Consider the following 21,984-nt stretch of genomic DNA (forward strand, 5'->3'; position numbering starts at 1 on the left):
ATTAGGGTTAACAAACATTCTAAGGTAGTCACCTACTGTAACACTATTTAATACTAGCCCACCCAATGTTGGTGCAGAGTTCAATTTCTTGATGGTTAGTACATTTCAGTTATTCTTAAAATTAAAAAGTTTCTATAAGCTTAGAGAAATTTTTTTATTTGCTTATATATGGCATGAATAAATACAGATTTACAGATTCCAATGTGTAAATTTATCATCTTATATGACCGGAATAAATCATGCATGCAAATCATGGATCGAAGTCGTGAAATGGGCTATAAATGCAATAAAAATAAGGTATTCAAAAGTTTAACAAAGGGGGGTGGGGAGAGACACCGAAAATGTTCCTTGCCTGGGGCACCATTTGGTTTAGAGCTGGTCCTGCTGTGACGTCTTGACGCTCAGAGGTCTAAAGATCTCATTTGATGAAGCATATTTTCACTTTCTTCTTGGGGCAAAGTCACATGGCCAGTCTGCTAATTAGCTTTGCAGAAATGTGACTTTGGGGTCTTTCCTGTTTTTCCATGCTTGGTCTTATAAATAGTATACTGTAAATGCTATGGGGCAGATCTACCCATAAGTTCAGGATGCCTTTTGCCACTTCAGTGATCCAAAGCACCTATAAACTGGTGCAAAGCAAAGGGATGTTAGTGATGAATTGTACCCTACTATATGCTAGACCTGGTGGAAAGCTTTTCAAAAAAATTAATTGAAAATTTTTTGTAAATTAGTTTGCCCTTTTTCTACCCTACCTATATCTGAGATGTAAGTTCTCTCTAAACTGCACGGATTAAGCACTGCATAGGGCTCAGGCTGTGGTGGGGAGAGGCACCTCTCCCTGCCGGCCGCAGCCCAGCCCTGGACCTGCTGTGGCCAGGGGAGAGGCACCCTTCCCCTGGCCCAAACCAGCGGCAGACCTGCCACAGCTGGGGGACAGGTGCTCCTCCCTTGGCCCCAACCCAGCCCCAGACCTGTTGCAGCCGGGGAAGAAGCGCCCCTCCCCACCAGTTCAGGTGCTGCTGTGGGGAGACCTCTCTCCCCACCGTAGCCCTGCAGCAGCCTGTATCCCAAGCCCCTCATACCTAGCCCCACCCCAGAGCCCTCACCCCAAGCCGGAGCTCTCACCCACCCACACCCCAACCCTCTGCTCCAGTCCTGAGCCCCTCCAACACTCCAGAGCCCTCGGCAATACCCCCGCCACATGAATTTTGTTATGTGCACCAATATGAAGGTGATGTGTCATATATCACCTCCATATTGGTGCACAAAACAAAATTCATGCCGTACATGCGTGGAAAAAATTAGAGGGAACACGTCTGAAATCCTTTTATACTACATGTTTCAAACCAGTTCACTAATGACATCTCTTAATAATAATACATAACACTTTTCTAGTGCTTTTCCTGTTGCAAAGAACTGTATAAACATTAAGTAATTATGGCACACTGCCAATGCCTGGGTTTACATAGATGGGACAAACGTGAAATTGTTTGAATTACGGCCAAAGTGACTTAGATTATGTCTTCACTGTAGATCTCACCCAGATACTTATTCGGATCTTGCTGCTAATTCCCTTTCTGTCCACACACAAACACATCTCACATGAGTTAAGTGGTGCTTTCAAACCAGGCTCACTGGCACAGGTGGGGGGAGTAGGTTACAGCCTGGGTTTCACTTTCTCCCAGGTTGGTGGTAAATTCTCTCAAAAATCACTAGGAAAGAATCAGAGTGGCTCAGCTCACTGCACCACAAAGAACCATGGGACATGCCCCCAGAAGTCCTAGCGACACACATGGATACAGCAACTAGCGCAGGGCTTTGCAGTGTAGTTGCTCACACCCCAGCTAGGCTAACCCAAGTGCAAATCACCTGGACTAACTCTACAATGAAAACATTGCCTATGAGTGCCCATCATCCCCTTGCTTTGAGTTCAAGATATGCCAAAAAAACTTGGCTATCCATTAAAAATTTCGATCTGTGTTATAGTGAGCGATGAGCAAAGTTTCTGCGAGAGAAGACTGTGACAAACAACATCTTAAATTACTAGATAAAGCACTCTTATACTTGCAGATTCTCTGCCAAAGGATGATGATGATGATGATGATGATAGAGGATAGATTTTGAAGCTGTATAGTTAAGAAGGAAAATTTAAAAGAAAATAAAAGACTAAGTAACCCAACGAGTTATCTAGCTGCACAGGCCATTCCATTACCACAAGTCCATGCTACAAATGCATGAAATTGATGCATTTTAAATTGTGTTGTGTTTTATTGTAAAATCTGCATTGTTCACTTTGTCACCTATAAAACACTCTACTTTATCTTCTCACTTGCATTTTTGCTGATATACTATGCATTCAAAACAAGCATGTATCAAGGCCATCTTCCTATTTGTCTAATTCAAATGCTGTGAAGAGAAATTCCTTCCAAATGATGATGATCTCCATAAAATAAAAGGTATAAAATATATTTTTAAAAATCCTGGTTTTCCTGGTAAATGCCAAGTTCTCAGAACCATGAGAAAGGAAACATTTGCAAGCTAATTCCTTTCTGGGTCCCGTATTCCACTGGCACAGAGACATAGCTCTTCTTCATAGGCAGATCTGACCAGAGAACCAGTTAGAAATTGTCCTGGGAGCAGAAGAGTAGAAAAGACAAATTAGGCTATTTCAAGAATGGAGCTTAAATTATTGCCCTGTCTGTGTGAATAACGGCTGCAAAACCCGTCACCTGCAAAGCAGGCTATCCTCCTTGATGAAACACAGTGTGCACAGATTTAAAGAAGCCACTGTTAAGACACAGCTCCAGAAGCCACATTTGAAAGTGGGCATGAGCTTTCAACAGACAGAACAGAGGAAACTTGCCAGTATGGGCTGAATAGCACCACTACAACCAGTGAGCTTCCTACCCTCTCATCCTTTTGTCTCCTGAGCTCACTCTACTTCTGAAAAATGATAGTACAGATCAAAAGCCAAAGCCTAACCCCTGCCTAAGTTTTAGTGTCCCAAAGGGAAGATGCTGAAGTATGTTGCTTCTGCCCACCTGGCCAGGAGAAAGACTGGGGGACAAAGGCTTAGGGCAAAAGGGAGAGGGGAAGAGAGCAATGGACACTTGGATGGCCAATGAGCACTAAAAATCAGGGCTTTCTAGTGCCTGACATTTTGCATAGCGTGCATACAAGGATGAATTACCCATATGCCCTGTGCCAATGAATCTGGGACTCAGATGTAGAGTACAGTTTGCGTCTTTATAAAAACCAAAATATCAGCCATAGTTTACATGTTCTACTTATCTGAACATATCTTGTATAAGCTTATTCAGGTACTGACGGAGTTAAGATCAGTTTCAGATACAGCCACATACATGCTTTATACAAGTAAAATGCAAATACTACAGTAACAGAGAAAGCCCAAATTTACCAGCATTGCCAATCCCAAATATTCAAAAATCATAAGTCAGGACCCAGCAAACCATGGGAGTATAAAAAAAATAAAATAAAAGTTGGGTTCCTTTTATTTACTTTCAGCTTTTTGCATTTTCAAACTTTTCTCTCAACTATGAGAGCTACAAATTTACATTTATTAAACATGAAAATTAAGATTCTCATAGAGTTCCATAAATCCAGGAGCTGGGGCTTTCAGGAAAAAAAAAACACCTGTTACCCTGAGACTTCCAATAAAATTGTGATAGTTGGCAACACTGAAGAAACATCCAGTGAATATATTTTACAGCTGGTACAGGAGTGCTCCCACACGAAATACATTTCAAAAGACAGATTCATCTTTCAAAGTTAAAATCTTCAGATTAGGGACAGTAAGGGAGGAATGATGAATGGTTGAACAAAGTGGGTGTGTACTAATAGAAATCTGCTAAAAACAAAACTAATTTCTCCATTACAACAAACAGGTAAAGAATATATTTATTAGCAAAAGGAGAGATATAGGAACTGAAAAAGAAAAGAAAAAAAAGAGGAAAAAAATAAAAGTATAAAACAAACATCACTGACCTTGTCATAAAGGATAAATTAAATGTTTGGGTAAAAGAAAACCAAACAAAATACTACAGAATCAAGCCCAAACCAAAAATGTTAAGATTGCTGAGATTACTAAATGGTAACTAAGAACATGACTGAACACATTGATTTTTTCAAAGTTTGCTACTTAATATTTTATCCCTGAACAGATAATAAGTGTCCATTAGAAAAATTTAACCGAAAGGGGTTTTGGCTAATTATATTACAAATCTTAAGTCTTAGATGTAAGATTTTGCAGAAAAATGTTAAGAGAATTTACATAAAAGAACTACGTACAGTACTGATGGTTCCTGATGACAGATACTAAGGCCAAAATGAAAAATGGTTACCATGAAGAAAACAAAAGCAGCACTACTTTGTCAACACTGAGGTTTAGGAGACTATGTGACAGCCAAGATGCAGGCTGAGAACTTGCTTCAAACTGAATCAGTCTGCTATGAACCATCACTATATTCCTTGAGGAACTACTGGGCAACAATAGATCAGAAAAGTAGCACCCAGGTACCATACAGATGACAGACATATAGGAAGAAACATTAATATCTTGTCAACAAAATACCAGAAGGCAAAACTACAGATGGGGATGTTGGCCTCATCTCTGCAGATGACACCAAACATATGGAACACTCAGAAAAAGAAAATATGGAAATGGAAAAGAAATGCTTTCTCAGACAGAATTCAAAACCTGATACCATCCAAATACTCCCATAAGTACTAGGCTCTTCCCCCATTCTTCTCACTGGTCTGTTTCCCCAGAACTGTGGGAGTATACTGTCCAATTTAGAGACAGAGATAAAATCATTTGCCAGATGGAAAGAGGATTTAAACATCAACTTGATCAAAATCTCATTCTACCTCCACTACAGTTCAGAAATACAAAATAGAAAGGCAGGAATTTCTACAACCAAGTGCTATGAAAAGCATAGAGTCAGCTAGACTTTGTTTTTTCCCAGTGAAGAAAAATAGCTCTTGCTACTACACGAAAAACAGGAAAGAAAAACAGTATCAGTCCCAAATATTATTTATTATTGTATAACTTCCAGCCATTCTTATTCTCTTTGAGCTTACCACAGAACTCATTGTTTTGTAAGTCAAATAAAAAATCCTTACATTGCTCCTCAAATAGACTAGTCACACACATAAATCCAACAGCCAAATACTAGCAAAGAAGGAAAAAGCAAGTGATTTCACTTTTTCACACAGCAACACCTCAGCATATGGCAGCTTCTATTGCATCAATGCTAAGAAAGAAACTGACTGTTGAGGCACTAGGGCTCACTGTCATTCTATAGCGGGGGAAGAATAATGGAATGCCATGAATTTTAAAGTTATTGGTGTTTCGCCATCCATTTCACACTAGAAGTATAGATGGGAGTCTGTGACAAGTGATATCTTTGGAGAAAGGAGTCCATTGCAAAGACAATTATCTTATGTATTTATAAGATTCTATAAAACAATTATAGCATATCCAAAGACACTCCATGACCAGGGACTTGCATACATGCAAACTCTCACCAAACAAGGCTGGGTTTTTTTTGGTCCTATAACATTAATCCTTTTTCGGGATTTTTCCAGCCTGAATTTCACAAATGAACTCTTTCTGTAACACAAAGACAGATAACCTCACTTGATTGTTCCTCTGTGACTTCAGTTATAAAGTGAACGCAAATTTGAGGGCTTGCCTCAGAAGAATTAATATTTCATTTTCAAAATACTGTGTAAAATGTTTCTCTCAGTAAGTGTTAATTATTGATTAGATTTCCTCTCAAGCGTTGAAAGCAAAGTGAATCCATGTAATTAGAGCAATAAATGTTAACGAACACTGTATTCAGTATGCAAAAGCACGTTGAATGTCACACCAATAATGTATCCCAAATAATTGTATCTGGCTGTCACTTAATTAGGTAAGAACCTTAAAATTCAAGAGGACAGTTTATCTTTAGTTGAACTTCCAATTTATTATAGTTTTTCAACAAATGTTTCATTAAGTAAGTTGTTTTCAGATTTCACAGAGTGAAAAAACAAACCATGTCTAAATAACAAAGCCTTACACAGAAGCAGGGAGTTCATATTTAGTTGAAATGAAATCAGCATTTACATTTAGTTTAAATTTAAAGATACAGCTTCTGGGCAAATATTCTAGAGACAAAAGGGCAAATATTCTAGAAATAAAATTACTTTTTTAAAAGCAGGACAATGATTGTGAGGAATGCCATTCTGAACGAACACATATCAAAGAATGAATGAACAGACAGAGTTGTTCTGGCGGGTGGATGCCTGTGCTCTCTTTCTGGTAGATGTTCCCTGAACTGAATCGGGAAGTTCCCTTTAAATCAATCAAATCAATAAATAAATCTGATTCACTGCTTTCACCAGTTGTGGGAGCAAAGAATATACAAATTAGAGATAGTTATCTGCCAACAGATGAGATAGCAGGAGATGTGGAGGGAATACTCAGGGTTCATCCACATCTATCAAAGGAACTCTGGATCATTGACGCTTGTCTGTGCCTGAGACCAAAATTCCCAATAAGCTCCTATAAGTCTTAGATTTTTGTTTCTGTGACTCCATTTGTTTTCCATTATGGCCATTTTCATCTTCTGTTAATATCCTTCTGAGGTGACACCTCGTATTTGATAGTACCCATCCTCAGCCCAAGCGTATGATCAACTCCCCTAGCACTATGTTGTCTTTATTTGTTCTGAATCAAAGATACTGCAGGATCCATATCACTGTATTTGCTTTGGCTTTCTCTCCGAAAGCCCAAACAGAAAAGTTGACTAGGAAAAGACAAGTGAATTTCCCTCTTCCTTAAAGCCACTATTACTACTACATGGAGAGAGACCCTGGAAAATCAAATGATAACAATCAAGGTTAGGAAAAGAAAAAGGCTCTCATCCATATGAAACATAAGAATTGTCTGAGGATGGTAAAGTGATAAAGCTTTGAAGATAAGCCTCTTTTAGGAACTTATTTGGATGTTACAGACCGGGCATGAGGTGAGGAATTGGCACACCTAGGGCCTGATCTTTTCTGCATTGATCTGTCCTGCTGCACCCTGTGCAGGGGAGTAGGGGAATCGGGCATTCAGGATTATCTCTGAAAGTGAGAAGGGAAAACAACACTGTTTAGTTTCCTTGGAGTTTATCCCCTTAATACTGCTTCAGAGGGTGGAGGAAAATTGGGCTTGAAGATTGCTCCGAAAATAGTTCAAGTGGCTAGTGATGTCCATATGCAAAAGAGACTGAACTCATTTGTCTCCCCTCCCTCAGATGGGTTCCTTCTCGATTTCTCAAGGAGCTATTCACCTGGGGCTCAAGAACAGGCTGCCCCAGAAGCTCCACTCCTCTCTGTTGCATGGCATCCACACGGGCCAGATAGGTCTGTGTTTCCCCGGGAGGTTTCAGGCTTCAATACAAGTAGGGGTCCCCAGGGGGTGGGAGGTGGTGGAAGGGGAGTTCTGTTATAAAAGATACTTGGGCCAAAAGCCCCTTACTGCATTCTCTGGCACAGGCAGTGTCCATGCTGTGTCCAACACCCTCCATCTGTAACCCATTGGGAAGCAGAGGAGGAAGAGGAAGCTGAGCTTTGCAATCAGAGGCATGGTAGCTGGTGCATGGTAGCTGGGGACTCGGCTGCAAATTTCCCGCTGGTGCTCTGGTCTTCTGACTTCACTCCAATGAATTAGGAGGGAAGGGAGAGAGCAGTTGCCCTGGAACCATTCTTTTCCATTCCTTCCTAGTTCCTTTCCTCCTGGGGAGAGGATGCCAAAGCCAGGCCTGCATCTTGCCTAGCGTAGCTGGCATCTTCAATCCCGCCCTTGGCTCCCCTCCTGCTGGGAAAACACTGCCCAGACTGGGTTGAGAGGAAAAGCATGCTCTGCCCATGCAGCCAGCCAAAATCCCTAATGAGACGCTTGATAAGGTGGGGAAGCAGGAGACAGACTGGCTTTTCTTGGCCTTGCTCTGACCTGAAGCCTTCAGGAGCACCAGCTGCAGTAAATGCCTCAGAAAGGGAAGAAGAGCTGAGACGATAATGTCCCCCAAAAGCCATATGCAGCCCTGGGACACGGATGGGAATTTGACAGATGTCATTCAACCGAATTCCTACTCTAAACATTCAAAATAAAGTTTGGAATATTCCTCAGAAAAACTCTGCAGCAGGGAGGTGTGCTGAGCCACTGACCAGCCTGGAGGTATAGAAACTTCAGGAGACAAGGGTTTCCCCTGCTACCAGTGACTGACAGGTCCAAGTCTGCCCCCAAGAAGCAAACAGGCTGAAGTACCCATTGTAACAGATCTGTGGAGAAAGAACAGGAGCACTAATAAATTTGTTAGTCTCTAAGGCGCCACAAATACTCCTGTTCTTTTTGCGGATACAGACTAACATGGCTGCTACTCTGAAATCTGTAGAGGTTAACCCAAAGAAGAAAAGGCAAGGGGCAACTAGATATGAAGAGAAAAGGAGTGCTTGTGGCACCTTAGAGACTAACAAATTTATTTGAGCATAACCTTTCATGAGCTACAGCTCACTTCATCGGATGCATACAGTGGAAAATACAGTGGGGAGATTTATATACACAGAGAACATGAAACAATGGGTCTTACCATACACACTGTAACGAGAGGCGAGTTATTACCAGCAGGAGAGTGGGGGGGGGAGGGAGAAACCTTTTGTAGTGATAATCAAGGCGGGCCATTTCCAGCAGTTGACAAGAACGTCTGAGGAACAGTGGGGGGTGGAGGGGAATAAACATGGGGAAATAGTTTTACTTTGTGTAATGACACATCCCCTCCCAGTCTTTATTCAAGCCTAAGTTAATTGTATCCAGTTTGCAAATTAATTCCAATTCAGCAGTCTCTCGTTGGAGTCCTTTTTGAAGTTTTTTTGTTGAACAATTGCCACTTTTAGGTCTGTAATCGAGTGACTAAAGAGACTGAAGTGTTCTCCCACTGGTTTTTGAATGTTATAATTCTTGACGTCTGATTTGTGTCCATTTATTCTTTTATGTAGAGACTGTCCACTTTGACCAATGTACATGGCAGAGGGGCATTGCTGGCACATGATGGCATATATCACATTGGTAGATGCGTAGGTGAATGAGCCTCTGATAGTGTGGCTGATGTGATTACGCCCTATGATGGTGTCTCCTGAATAGATAGGTGGACACAGTTGGCAATGGGCTTTGTTGCAAGGATAGGTTCCTGGGTTAGTGGTTCTGTTGTGTGGTTGCTGGTGAGTATTTGATGTGAAGGGCTCCTTTTCCCAGTCTGTCAACTTCACTGCATACACCAGCTGCTTCTAGAAACCCAAATGTACAGGGGAGGAGACAGAATCTTGGGAGTGGCATGAAGCAGAGCTGCACAATGGCCAATCCCTCTGCTGGCACAAACTCTGTTACATTATGTAGTTTATACTAGTGGTAGAAGGAGCAGACCCTGGTCATTCTCCCTTCCACCAGGGCTGGGTTGGCTGAGGATCAGGGCTGCACCTGACTCTCCGTGGCTACCACTCAACAGTATGTCCAAGCTGCATTTTGATGGAGTGAATTGGAGCCAAAATTATGTTGTGTGTACTGAACTAAACTGAGTATCACCATGCAGAGTGTGAAGAAACAGAAAAATGAAGCGGAGAGACTTGGCTACCACAGAGAACTCTCAGTGCCATATATGCAAGTAACATTATACATTCAAATTACCTTGAGGTCCTGGGTATCTTAAATATTTTAGTTTGAAACCACAACTTATTTTTAATAAATTCACAATAGAAGCCAATTAGGGCTGTCAAACGATTTTTAAAAATGAATCATGATTAATCATGAGATAAAAAAGAAGTTGTGATTAATCACAGTTTTAATCAGTCCAGAATAGGTTGGCCAGGGTGGCTCCATAGGGGACGGAAACAGCAGTAGAGCAGGATGGTGTGAGGAGGGGCACCCCTGCCACAAAGGCATGCAGCGGTTCCCTCCTGAGCCTGACGCCCTGAGGGTGGCTCCTCTGGCCCATTCCTAAAGCTAGCCTCGTCCAGCAGGGAGGGGATGGTGTAGGCGGCGGTGGCTGGGCTCCTCTCTCTTCCTTGGAAGGTGTTTAACTGGGTCTCCCAAATTGCCCACAGACTATGGGACTGGGTCACTATCAATTAGTGCAGTGGGGCGGGAGACCCCTGGAGGCACCCGGGGGGGATGGGAGGGGTCCTGCGGCAGAGGCTCCAAAGCACCCTTCCCCTGCTTTGTGTCCTTGCAGCTGCTAGCGATTGCCCTTACTTCTCCCCCCATGTAAAACAAATCAATGGATTATCAAAGGGGAAGGAGGTGCAAGACCGGCTCTGAGGATTCGGGAGGCATTCCAGTAATCTGCACGTCTGATCTGGATATTATGGAGTCTCTGGTCCTGAACAACTGGTGCCTCCCTCCCCACCTGGTCGTGTGCGATTAACTCTCTTAAAAAAATTACACATTAATTTGTTTTGAATTAATCCCATGCATTAACTTGGGGGGCAGTGTCGCCCCCTGTCATGGTGGCATAGTAGCTGGCACAGACCCTGGATACAATGACAGCAGTCAGTCAGCGCTTCCCTGCAAGGCTCTCCCCATCCCCTGGGCTCAGAGTCAGGGCCTGAGTGAGTAAGATCCTGGCAGTTGCAAGAGACCAATCAGATGCAGATGCAAGGGAGGGACCAATCGGGACTCTTTCTGAGCTGCAACATCTGCTCTGCAAAAACCCAAGAAATTGCCTCTTATTTGAAAATTCTATCTGGATAGAGAGGGCAGCAGATCAAAAAAGAGGCCACGTCTGGGAAAACCCAGACATATGGTAACTCTATGGATATTTTCTCAATGAGACTCTCAAATTATATTTTGTTGCTATGGTTATGTTGTCTCTTACATTTCTGCTGCACAAACTGGAAGCCTTCTACACCACGGATGTGCCTTGTTGTGGCTCTGAAGGATCTAAAGATTCCTAGATCTCCATTTCTTCTATAAAGCTCAGAGACCAAGCTGAAAAACTACATCCAGTTTCCTCCCTATGTGGTCAAACTTCAACTAAACTCAGAGTTTAATTGCTGTTTCCTAACAGCCAGCCCCAGTATAGAACTCATCCTAAATAATACAGAAATGTAACCTAGGAAATTTCCATGGAAGCCTGTAAATATCATCTTTAGAATGCCTGAAGCCAGCATTTTTGGTTCTTCCATATAATGTACCCCAGATTGCTATAACTTACAAACTTTGGAGAGACCTGTAGCTTGGGAAACAAAAGTAAAGAAGCTATGGGAAGTAGGCTTGGCAAGTCAGTCAATTGACCAGTAAAATAATGTCAGTTGACGGCCTATTTGACCATGGTCAAATATTCCAACAAGAGTACCTTGCTGTAGTTGGTGTCCTACTTTTTTGATTTTATCATGGTGCCATTTGTTTTCAACCCTACTTAATTGTCTTGATCACTCATGTTACACTACATGCTAATGCCACCTGTTTGGCAAAAGGTGGCCTAATCAAAAATTGAGCAACTTGACTGATCTTCTTGAAAAAACATTGTATTTATGTATGCATGTATTTATATCTTTATTTGTATACCAGGCCATCAAGGTACATGGCAGTTTACAAAGCACATTAAATAAATTAAATGACATGGTTCCTGCCCCAAAGAGCTTACAATCTATACTGACTAAGCAAACACAAAGAAATTGGGGGGAGGGGAGGGAATGAAGGATTCAGTCATTAAACCTCTTCCCCCAACACAAAGAGAAAGATGCTTCGCCATTAAGCCTCTCCCTTACAAACAAAACTATCAGAGCAATTAACCCCCGCAACACCTTTCCCTACCTCTTTTCTTTTGTAACTGTGCAGTCTTGAATAAAGTTCACATTTAAATGCCAACCTAATATAGCTTAAAAAGGTAATCATTATTCTTTCATCTTTTAAAACTGCATTTCATTATGTTTTGTATTTTTTCTGAGTTAAAATAACTCAAGTAAATTTTTGGGGTAATTAGGCATAAGTATCTAAAGTTAAACCTATTGGAGCCCATAAAATCTTCCTTTTGTTATTATTCTAATGGATTCATATTTTAAAATATGTGAACTTTTTATATTATTTAATAATATTTAATCAATGTTTGACCGGTCAAAAATTTTTGGACCAGTCAAATGCCCAGTCCTAGTGGGGAGGTAAAAAAAAATACTATATATTCCCACTGGAAGCTGACCTTGGAAGTCTAAAAAGTTGTCACTGGTAAATTATATTCTATTAAAAGAGACTACTTCATCTAATATTTTTGCCCCCTATTGTTACAAGAAACACCTATGATCTTTAGAAGTGAGAGATTAGAGACTTTTTTTTTGTATTTTATCAGTTTGTAGTGCAGTTTTAGCTACATATAATCATTTTCACAAGTTCCTTGTATAGTCAGTTAGTTTCCCTCATTGCTTGCGTAGCTGTTTCACATAGCAAAAGAAAAGATAAACATCTTTAAAAATAGGAAAATGTGATTGTAAATTGTCAGAAGGAATTAGAGGGCAGGTGCAATATTGGAAAGAACTCTTTCTGAAACACGAGATTTCAAACTGGTAATGTTCATTTGAAACTCTAAATATGCACTAAAACCCCCAAGTCTTGAAAACAGTCATATTTCCCAGTACTCACAGAAACAGCAATAAAATAAGCATAAAAGCTACGCTGACTAAGAGTTTGGATTTTTTTGTGTGTGTTTTGTTAAATTAAGCAGATTATTCCCCTTCTCAAAACATACTTAGGAGCAAGTCCAACTCACAACCAGGGGTGCCATCTTTGTACCCTCCCACTTCTGGGCTACTCTTGGGGCTGAAATGGCACCTGACCATAGGTGCTGGAACTAAGGGAGCTGTAGGTGCTGCCGGACCTCCTGACTTGCAGTGGTTTCTATCATATACAGGTTTTACAGTTTGGTTAAATGCCTCTCTGCACGTCCACTATACAAATTGTTCCAGCACCCCTGCATCTGATGTAACCTAGGTAGCACAGATTATAGCATCCTATTGCAGGGTGCCTATGAGCAGCAATACTACTGAGAATCACCACAGAACATAGCATTACAGGCCCATCCTTTCTCACCCTATCATGCCCCTTGTGCAGGGACCAGTAGTGGCAGCATGTGCATAGCAGGCTACAGAGGTCCTGTGCATTGAACTGAGGTATTCTCTCCTGGCTGGCTGCTGGGATGCCCTGGAATGCCACTGCAGCAATATATAAGGGCTATTAAGCTAGGGTGAAATTTTCACCCCAGATCTCCCACGCCTCATTCATCCTGCACAAAAATGTAGCATGAAAGATAGAAGGAGTCAACAGGGGGAAAAACAGAAACAAATATATGGGGGGGGGACTTATAGATGAGGAAAGGAAGACAAAAAATGAGACACAGGAGACTGAAAAGCTAAGGAACAAAGATAGGCAAGAGAGAAAAGGAGGGTGAGAAGACAGTTCAGGAAACGCAGCAGGTAAAAATATGATACATTGTTATACTGAAAGTTTGTTGCCAAACTACTGCAATAAAACACACATTCCTGGTTGATATCGATGTCAGGGGACATGCTTATGTGGGAGGAAGGGGCTCAACAGCTCTGCTCATAAATGGAAAATGTGCACAGGATCCTAATGTCTTTACAAACAGGAGAAAAGAGAACTTGCTCTGGTTGATGGAGCATGTTCGTTGTAGTGGCTTTGGTGAATAGCAAATAGCTGATACAGGCCCAGACACCATTCTGGCATCTCTGAAAACTACTATCTTATTCTCCAGAATCTCAGCATTCATGTTTTTAAAATTAAGTCTCTAGCTGTTATGGCTGCAAAGGAAACCTCATAACTCTTAAGAGAGTATAACTAAGGCAAAGATGTTAATGATTTCATTCCTCTTGATAGCAAGGCGAGGAGGGTATTACAGATCCGCACAATTCCCTGAGACCGACATCTCATTTTGGTGCCACAGATGGGTGGTATTTGGGAGATGCTACAGCTCCCCTCCACAAAAAGCCAAACCCAACAGCCTCGCAGAGCCCATGTGCATACACAAGCCACACCAAGAGGCGCTCAGCTAATACAGCTAATAAACAGCTAATAAAGACAAGTGTCACACACAATTATATCTGCGCAATTTACTGTAAGCAGCATCACATTTTGAAGACTCAAGCTGAACATATTTTGTGGACAGAGCTTAGAAGAATCTCACAGCCTCTCCTCCTATTCTCCCCAGTTCAAACCCTGACTTCAGTGTGTATTTGTTAATTCTTAACAGACCATAACTTGGCTCTTGCAAGTTTAAAATGTTCTAAAACGGAGGAAATTGCATCAGTTATATCAACATTTTTCAGATGGGAGGGAAAGGACCATTTGGTTGAGGGCTGTGAAGCAGAGGACCATATGGCAAGAGAAACAAAGCATCAATTTACCTCCTACACCTGAACCAACTGGTTCTCTGAAATACCTGATGCATTTCAATCCTCTCTCCCTTTCGAACTGGCAGTGGAGGTCCTCTTCTTCCCCCCGAGGAAAAGGGGAATTGATGAGGAGGCAGAACTGTGTTAGAAGAGACAGAGAGGCAAAACTTTCCCTTCTCCTGTCAGGTACTCCTGCTGCTTTATCTACTGCAGGGAAAGCTGAGGGCCCAACATATTCCACAGCCAGACACCCACTTCTCCCATTTTTCCCACCTCAACTTGCGACGGCTGGTGATTTTCACTTTACCAGTCTGTGAGAAGCAGCATCCTTAGAGATGCTGAACTCCCCTAAATAAGGATGAGAAGGAGGAAGCTCCATTTTTAAGGAGGTGGGGCGCAATACTGCAGGCAACCAGTAGTGGCGTTGCTGGAAGCCTGCAGCAAAGCAAAGAGAACAGCTGCTTTCTGTACTCCTGCCTAACACAGGCAGCTGCTGCAAAACTTGCAGAGGATCTACACGGGAGACAGTGAACAGACGTAGGTAGGCAGCACTACTTACTGTTACCCACAACAATGGGCTTGACAACTAACAGCTTAACTGTAGGACAGTTTTTCCCTGTAGCCTGGTGTTTCCAAAGGGACTGGAAGTACAAAAAAGAGGACAAATAACTTACAACTCTCTGCACCAATTGTAATTATACAGGTTTGCTGGGCTGGAAGAGTGATGGTTGTATCTCACAAAGGATGAATAAACTCACTCAGCATTTCATTTCAGACTCCAAATCTGTCAGAAGCGCAAACCAGAAGCTGACTCATCAAAACCTTTATCAAAAATTCAGTTTTAATATCTGTTTGGTTTCTCACCTGTCTGGCTGTTTCCTTTCCTCCTGGATAGTATTTATCGTCACTATCTGTAAGTCTAAAAAGCCATGGCTAAGGGAAATAAAAGAACATGTCTGTATGTGGAGTGGGGATAGGCATGTAAACAGTAGGTGCTGTCTGGAATGTAATTTTGCTTTACTTTAAATTTTTCACTTTACTTTTGCTCCCATTCTGTGAATACCCTGAAAATACAGGGAAGCAGAAAACAAAACAAAAAACACTTCTTAGCTATATTGGGATGTGAGGGCTTTCTCAGTCAAAAACTACCATTAAAAACATAAGGAACAGGTTGCTATCTGCCTGTGGTACACCTGCTGTGAAAACTGAAATCTATGATATTAGACTATGGAATAATCTCCCAAAGAGAGAAATGGAAATCTAACTGCCTGAACTGGACTGCACAAAAAGCATTACACAAAGTGTGCTGTTTGGAACAATCCTGTACTGTCAGGAGGATGAACTGGATCAATGTGGCTCAACAGGTATGCTGCCACCTGGAAGCAGTCACCAGGAGATATCCTGTGGGTTGCACCCCCCGGTTAAAGGCAACAAAATCCCTGGAAAACTACGACCAATAGTGAAACTGATCAGGAATGGGTTTGAAGTAGCTCTCTCCTTCACCACTCCTTCTGGTTTGCTGTGTATTGCTTCAATCCTCTACCCAAACTGGCAGTTGCTCTGTTCCTCACCCCCAAATGGGTACCCACAATGGCTTGCTCTGGGACAGGTAAAGAAGTGCTCCAAGGAGATGTAGTAGGATTCCCAACCTGCAGAACTCAGCACTGTGCAGGTAAGGAGGAGGGAAAAGTCCCATTCCACTCCATAGCACCAGCTCCCCATGCCAGCAGTTCACAGCACTAGGACTGTGGAATATGACCAGTATTTTTAGTCATTTTGCAGGTCACAGACCAAAAATGGACTGAAAACCACTGGACTCGACAGAGCTGGAAAACCTCTATTAGCCTAACTTCCATAATTCTATCAAAATTCCTCCATTAAATCAAAGGAATGCCTTTGGGCATAACCATTAGGTTGTGCTAGCGCAACTATTTTCAGTTTCTAACAACCAGAATCCATTCTTCAAAGCTCTGTAGACATATTCACCTCTGTTACAACAGTATAAATCCATAGCAATATCATTTACTTCAGTAGAGGTACTCTGGATTTAATAAACGTAATGGCAGAATTTGGCGGTCTACAAGGAAAAGTAAAGTGGGACCTAAAAACTTCAGGAGCCACCTAGGAAAAAAAAGTGGAAATGAAAATAAAATGCAATTCTAATAGTCTTTAAAAACTATTTCTACAGGGTATGTATTACAGCTATGACTGTTTATCTGTAGAATAATAGAACTGATTTATTAGCATTTTATGTGATGTTAAAAATCCCTTTTGCAAAACATTTTCTACCTTTGCTTGTGATCTTCATGCCCTCAGAAGTCAGTCCCATGCAACTTCCCCATGTGAACTGGGGAGAATGTCACAAAGCTAGTTGTCCTCTGGTGGGCACATGCATGGAGGAGGGAGAGACCAAGGGAAGGAGGATGGGGAGGGGGCAAAGAGGACAAATAAAATTATGGAATAATTTCAACCTCTTTTCACTTAAACCTCTATTTCCTGAGAAGTAATTTTATTTTATTGACAAGCAGCTGGAACTGAGCATGAGACACCCTCAATATATAGCCAGAATACAAACATTAGAGTGTTCCATCAGAGATAAAAACTGAGAGTGTGAGAGTCACTCAATACTGCAAATGTTTCAGTGACAGGAACAATGTTGTTGTATAATTTTATGTCAATCGACTGTGTAAATTTAGTAGTCAATAATATTCAGGATTTCTTATTTCCCACTGCTAATATGGTCCTGTTGGTATACATTGGCCTGCCATATACAGCTTGGGGGAAAAAAAAGTCTGAAGCACAGTCTAGTCCAGTGGTTCTCAACCAGGGATATGTGTACCTCTGGGGGTACATAGAGGTCTTCCAGGGGGTACGGCCACTCATCTAGATATTTGCCTAGTTTTATCATAGGCTATATAAAAAGCACTCGTGCAGTCAGTACAAACTAAAATTTCATACAGACAAAATGAGAGACTAAGCAATTTTTCAGTAATAGTGTGATGCGACACTTTTGTATTTTTATGTCTGATTTGTAAGCAAGTAGTTTTTAAGTGAGATGTAGCTTGGGGGTAAGCAAGACAAATCAGACTCCTGAAAGGGGTACAGTAGTCTGGGAAGATTAAGAACCACTGGTCTAGTCGTTGATGTATAGGCCTAGGACTCAGGTGATCTGGGTTCAGTTCCCAGCTCTACCTCAACTTGCTGTGTGACTTTGGCAAGCAGACATCTGTGTTTCAGTTTTTCCTAATGGCATAATTATATCCAGTTAAAAGTGAGCTCGTAAGTGTTCATTAATAATAGCAAAGTGCTTGGTGATCACTGGATGGAAGGTCTCCAGAAGTGTTATATTATGGAGTTTAATCTGACCATTCCTGAAATTATACAATTATCTGGATTTGTATTGATTGCACTGTATAAATACCTACTGATCTTTTCCATTAAGATTAAGCGGAATGATGTAAAAAAATAAAAACTTGTGAAGTGCTTAGCCTAAACAACAAAGTACAAAACAGCCAAAAATATGTAGGAAAGTTGTATGGAAAACTTAGATAATGGGATGCCTTTTAAGGATTTAACTTTTCTTGGATGACTAGAGAAGTTATAAACAAATAATTTGCACAAGTTATCAATACAGCCACCATCATTTTCTGCATTAAAAGGTCAAGTAATGGCGAATTTACAGTCACACCCTTGTTAAGACAAGATCAGCCAGCTACGTAAGTAAATAAGTTTAAGTAATTTATATTTACTTTGGTAGTGGTGGTGGTTGCAGTGAGATAGCTGCTGTCTTATGAAGGATAACAGATTTAGTAATTACAGTACTTTTTCATTCTAAAATAGTTCTATGAAGTTTTTGAGAAAAATAGCAAGGTTATAGCTACAAGAACATTTTAGCAGTCTACAGGTTTTATGGCAATATATTCTATATTACAGTAGAACCCTGTTTATCTGACCCTCCATTATCCAGTTCTTGTATTAACCAAACAACCGGTGCATGCAAATTCAGAAGCAGGTGATCTCTCCTGTAGCTGCTAGACGGTGCTGCAGCCTTGCACTCTTCCATTCACCAGTTTATCCAATTTTTTTATTATTGGATATGGCCCCGGTCCCAATTAGATTGGACAAACAGGGTTCTGCTGTACTAGTAGGTTGTTTATTTTGCAATTGATTCAGATCAAATCCTGATTAAACTGTCTTTGCTCTGGTTCTATTAATGGTTTGGAGAGAATCATTCTTCTTCCACAGTGCAGAACAGCAAAGAAGATGCTAACTCAGCTCATTGGAGTTAGTAGCAAGAAGGCCACCAAGCTCCAATGCACACAAAATTTCATTATTGGGTCAGCATAGTTACATTCCCTTTCACTATGCTCCTTGCCCACCTAGCCTCAAATTCCTTCCCCCTTCCCATGCTGCCATGAAGAGGCCATTATTAAAAATATATAAACCATATCATGTTCTACCATCACCCAAATCACTGCAGCAGCAAGATTTTAAAATGTATCAATAGGTTTTTGGATCATTAATGATTTTTCTTTTTAATAAAGAAGCCACTCTAAAGCCACCCTACGCAGAGTGTAGTCTCCTTGTGAGGCCTCTCGGTAGACATGGGATGCCATACAATGGAATCACATGATTCTGCTGTGATTAGGGTCTGCTGCACTGACAGAGGGTGTGGAGTCAAGATTTGGCATTTTGGGTGCAAAGGCTTTGAACGCTACAGAACTGAGCAAGACCAATTACTTACTTGGCAGGCATTATACATCAACTGGTGTTCCAATTTTTTGATCCCTAGAATCTGTTGAAACATTTCATACAGCTGTTCTTTGCTCAGAATAAGTTCTGATACAGCACTTAATGCCATTCTATTGGGCTGTTTGCACAAGTCCTCTTCTCCCTTGCATATGGCATCATATTTGGCTATCCAAGAGCTTAACACTGTCTCTTTGCTTAATCCATCAATCTCTGGCAAACTTCGGACCCTTTTTTCTATGTTTTTCTTAAAAACATCTCTAAAGTCATTTGCAGAGCATCCTCCACTGTGAACCATTCTGGCAACTCGGTCACTCTTGAGAAAAACCTTTTAAAACAAAAAAACAAAAAAACCACAATTAGGTATGGGCATAAAAATTGAATACCCTAGTGTATAGAACTTACAGACTAGTATTGTGCTACTATGAAAAATGGCTTTATAATGTAAATTACACATGAAAAATTGTTACATGTTTATCATAAAGAAATGTATATTTTTTTTACAAGTTAATGGCTTCAATTAATAAAAGAACCCAACAACCTTATATGAAACTCTACACAGAATTACTATAAACAAATTAAATTCTTCTGAATGTGCAAAAAGTTAATTTAAAACTGTTATCTACAAGACTTCCTCTTTCCTCTATGGCCATAAGGGAAATCTAAAATGAACTGTAAATATTTATGAAAATATACAGTCTCTCAATATCTATGGTTCATGTTGGCGGGGGCAAGAGTGGGGGGTCTAAAATGATCAATTCCTCCTGAACATAAATATATTTAAGTGAGACTTTTTTTAAGTCCATTATTTTTTAAAAAAAGAAAAGGAGTACTTGTGGCACCTTAGAGACTAACATTTATTTGAGCATAAGCTTTCGTGAGCTACAGCTCACTTCATCGGATGCATGCGTGAGCTGTAGCTCACGAAAGCTTATGCTCAAATAAATTTGTTAGTCTCCAAGGTGCCACAAGTACTCCTTTTCTTTTTGCGAATACAGACTAACACAGCTGCTACTCTGAAACCTGTCATTATTTTTTAAAACACCATTGGAGGAAAATGCAGACCTCAGCAAATTTTGCAACAGTATAGACTCAATAGCAGGATGGAAGAGGAACAACAGTGTTATAAGAGTTGAGACTGAGTGGAGCAGGTGCTTCACAGAATCCTAGAAATGTAGGTTTGGAAGGGACTTCTTCAAGAAGTCATCAAGTCTAGCCCCCTGAGTAAACCTAGACCATACCTGATGAATGTTTGTCCAACCTGCTCTTAAAAACCTCCAGTGATAGGGATCCAACAACCACGCTTAGAAACCTATTCCTGTGCTTAACTGTTCTTATAGTGAGAAAGTTTTTCTAATATCTAACCTAAATCTCCCTTGCTACAGATTACCCCCATTATTTCTTGTCCTACCTTCAATGGACAAGGGAAATAACTGATCATTGTTCCGTTTACAATAGCCCTTAACATATTTGAAGACTAATCAGATCCCTCCACAGTCTTCTTTTCTCAAAACAAAACATGAGCAGTTTTTTAAACCTTTCCTCATAGGTCAAGTTTTTTTAAACCTTTTATCTCCTCTGGATTCTCTCCAATCTCTCCACATCTTTCCTAAAGTGGGGTACCCAGAATTGGAAATAGTACGCTAGCTGAGACCTCACCAACACCAGTGGAGCAGGACAATAACCTCCTGTGTCTTACATACAACACTCCTGTTAATATACCACAGAATATTAGCCTTTTTTGAAATTGCATCACACTGTCGACTCATCCTCAATTTGTACTCCACTACAACCCACAGATCCTTTTCAATAGTATTACCTCCTAGCCAATTATTCCCCATTTTGTAGCTGTGCATCTGATTTTTCCTTCCTAAGTACAGTACTTGTAGTTATCCTTATTGAATTCAGGCCAATTCTCCAATTTGTCAAGGTCATTTTGAATTCTAATCCTGTCTTCCAAAAGTGCTTCCAACACCTCTTGGCTTGGTGTCACCTACCAATTTTATAAGAACACTCTTCACTCTATTATCCAAGTCAGTAATGAAAATATTGAATAGTTACGACCCAAGACAGACTCCTGCATGATCCCACTAGAGACGCCCTCCCATTTGACAATGAATCATTGATAATTACACTGAGTACAGTCTTTCAACCCGTTGTTCATCCACTTTACAGTAATTTAATCTAGACTGAATTTCCCAGTGTTGCTTATGAGAACGTCATGTGGGATGTGTCTAAAATCAAGATACATCATGTCTACTGCTCCCCCCATCCACTAGGTCAATAACCTGTGAAACAGGAAATTAGGTGGTTTGGCATTATTTGTTCTTCAGAGATCCATGCTGGTTATTCCTCATAAACCTGTTATGCTCTAGGTATTTACAAAGTGATTGTTTAATAATTTGTTCCAGTATCTTCCCAGGTAACAATAAGAAGTCCAAGGATCAAAGAAAACCATGAGGTGGGCACGTAACAATACTGAAGGGAATAAGATGATCAGTGCTAACACAGGATGGTTGGGAGCACCAGAAGAGAGAACAGTGGTGTTAATGTTGCATAAACTTAGGTGACATACTGCAAGATTCTCTGTGTAAAAGTACAACACATTAGAAGAGATGAGGCCAATATAAGGTAACTGCAAAAACAAATATTAATAAATAATTAATTATGAAGTTTTATTAGTGTTTTGTAAGTTTTTAAAATTTAAATCAACTGTATTCATACATTCCTCTAAGCCACTTCTTATGTATGGAATTAATCTGAATGGCTACTTGTGTTCAGCTCTTTAGAAAC

The 21,984-nt window shown here is 40.7% G+C and overlaps 1 protein-coding gene across 26 annotated transcripts in view; it reads right to left on the reverse strand.

Moving 5' to 3' along the window:
• Positions 1-21,984, reverse strand: part of CADPS2 (calcium dependent secretion activator 2) — a 592,957-nt gene that overhangs the window by 387,965 nt on the left and 183,008 nt on the right. For all 26 annotated transcript variants that reach the window (XM_038405345.2, XM_038405323.2, XM_038405244.2 and 23 more), the window contains exon 3: positions 19,187-19,519. In XM_038405345.2, the coding sequence (XP_038261273.1) occupies positions 19,187-19,519 (333 nt within the window). The remainder of the gene's footprint in view (positions 1-19,186; positions 19,520-21,984) is intronic.

The sequence above is a fragment of the Dermochelys coriacea genome, chromosome 1, assembly GCF_009764565.3.
Source record: "Dermochelys coriacea isolate rDerCor1 chromosome 1, rDerCor1.pri.v4, whole genome shotgun sequence".
NCBI classification, from domain to species: Eukaryota; Metazoa; Chordata; order Testudines; family Dermochelyidae; genus Dermochelys; species Dermochelys coriacea.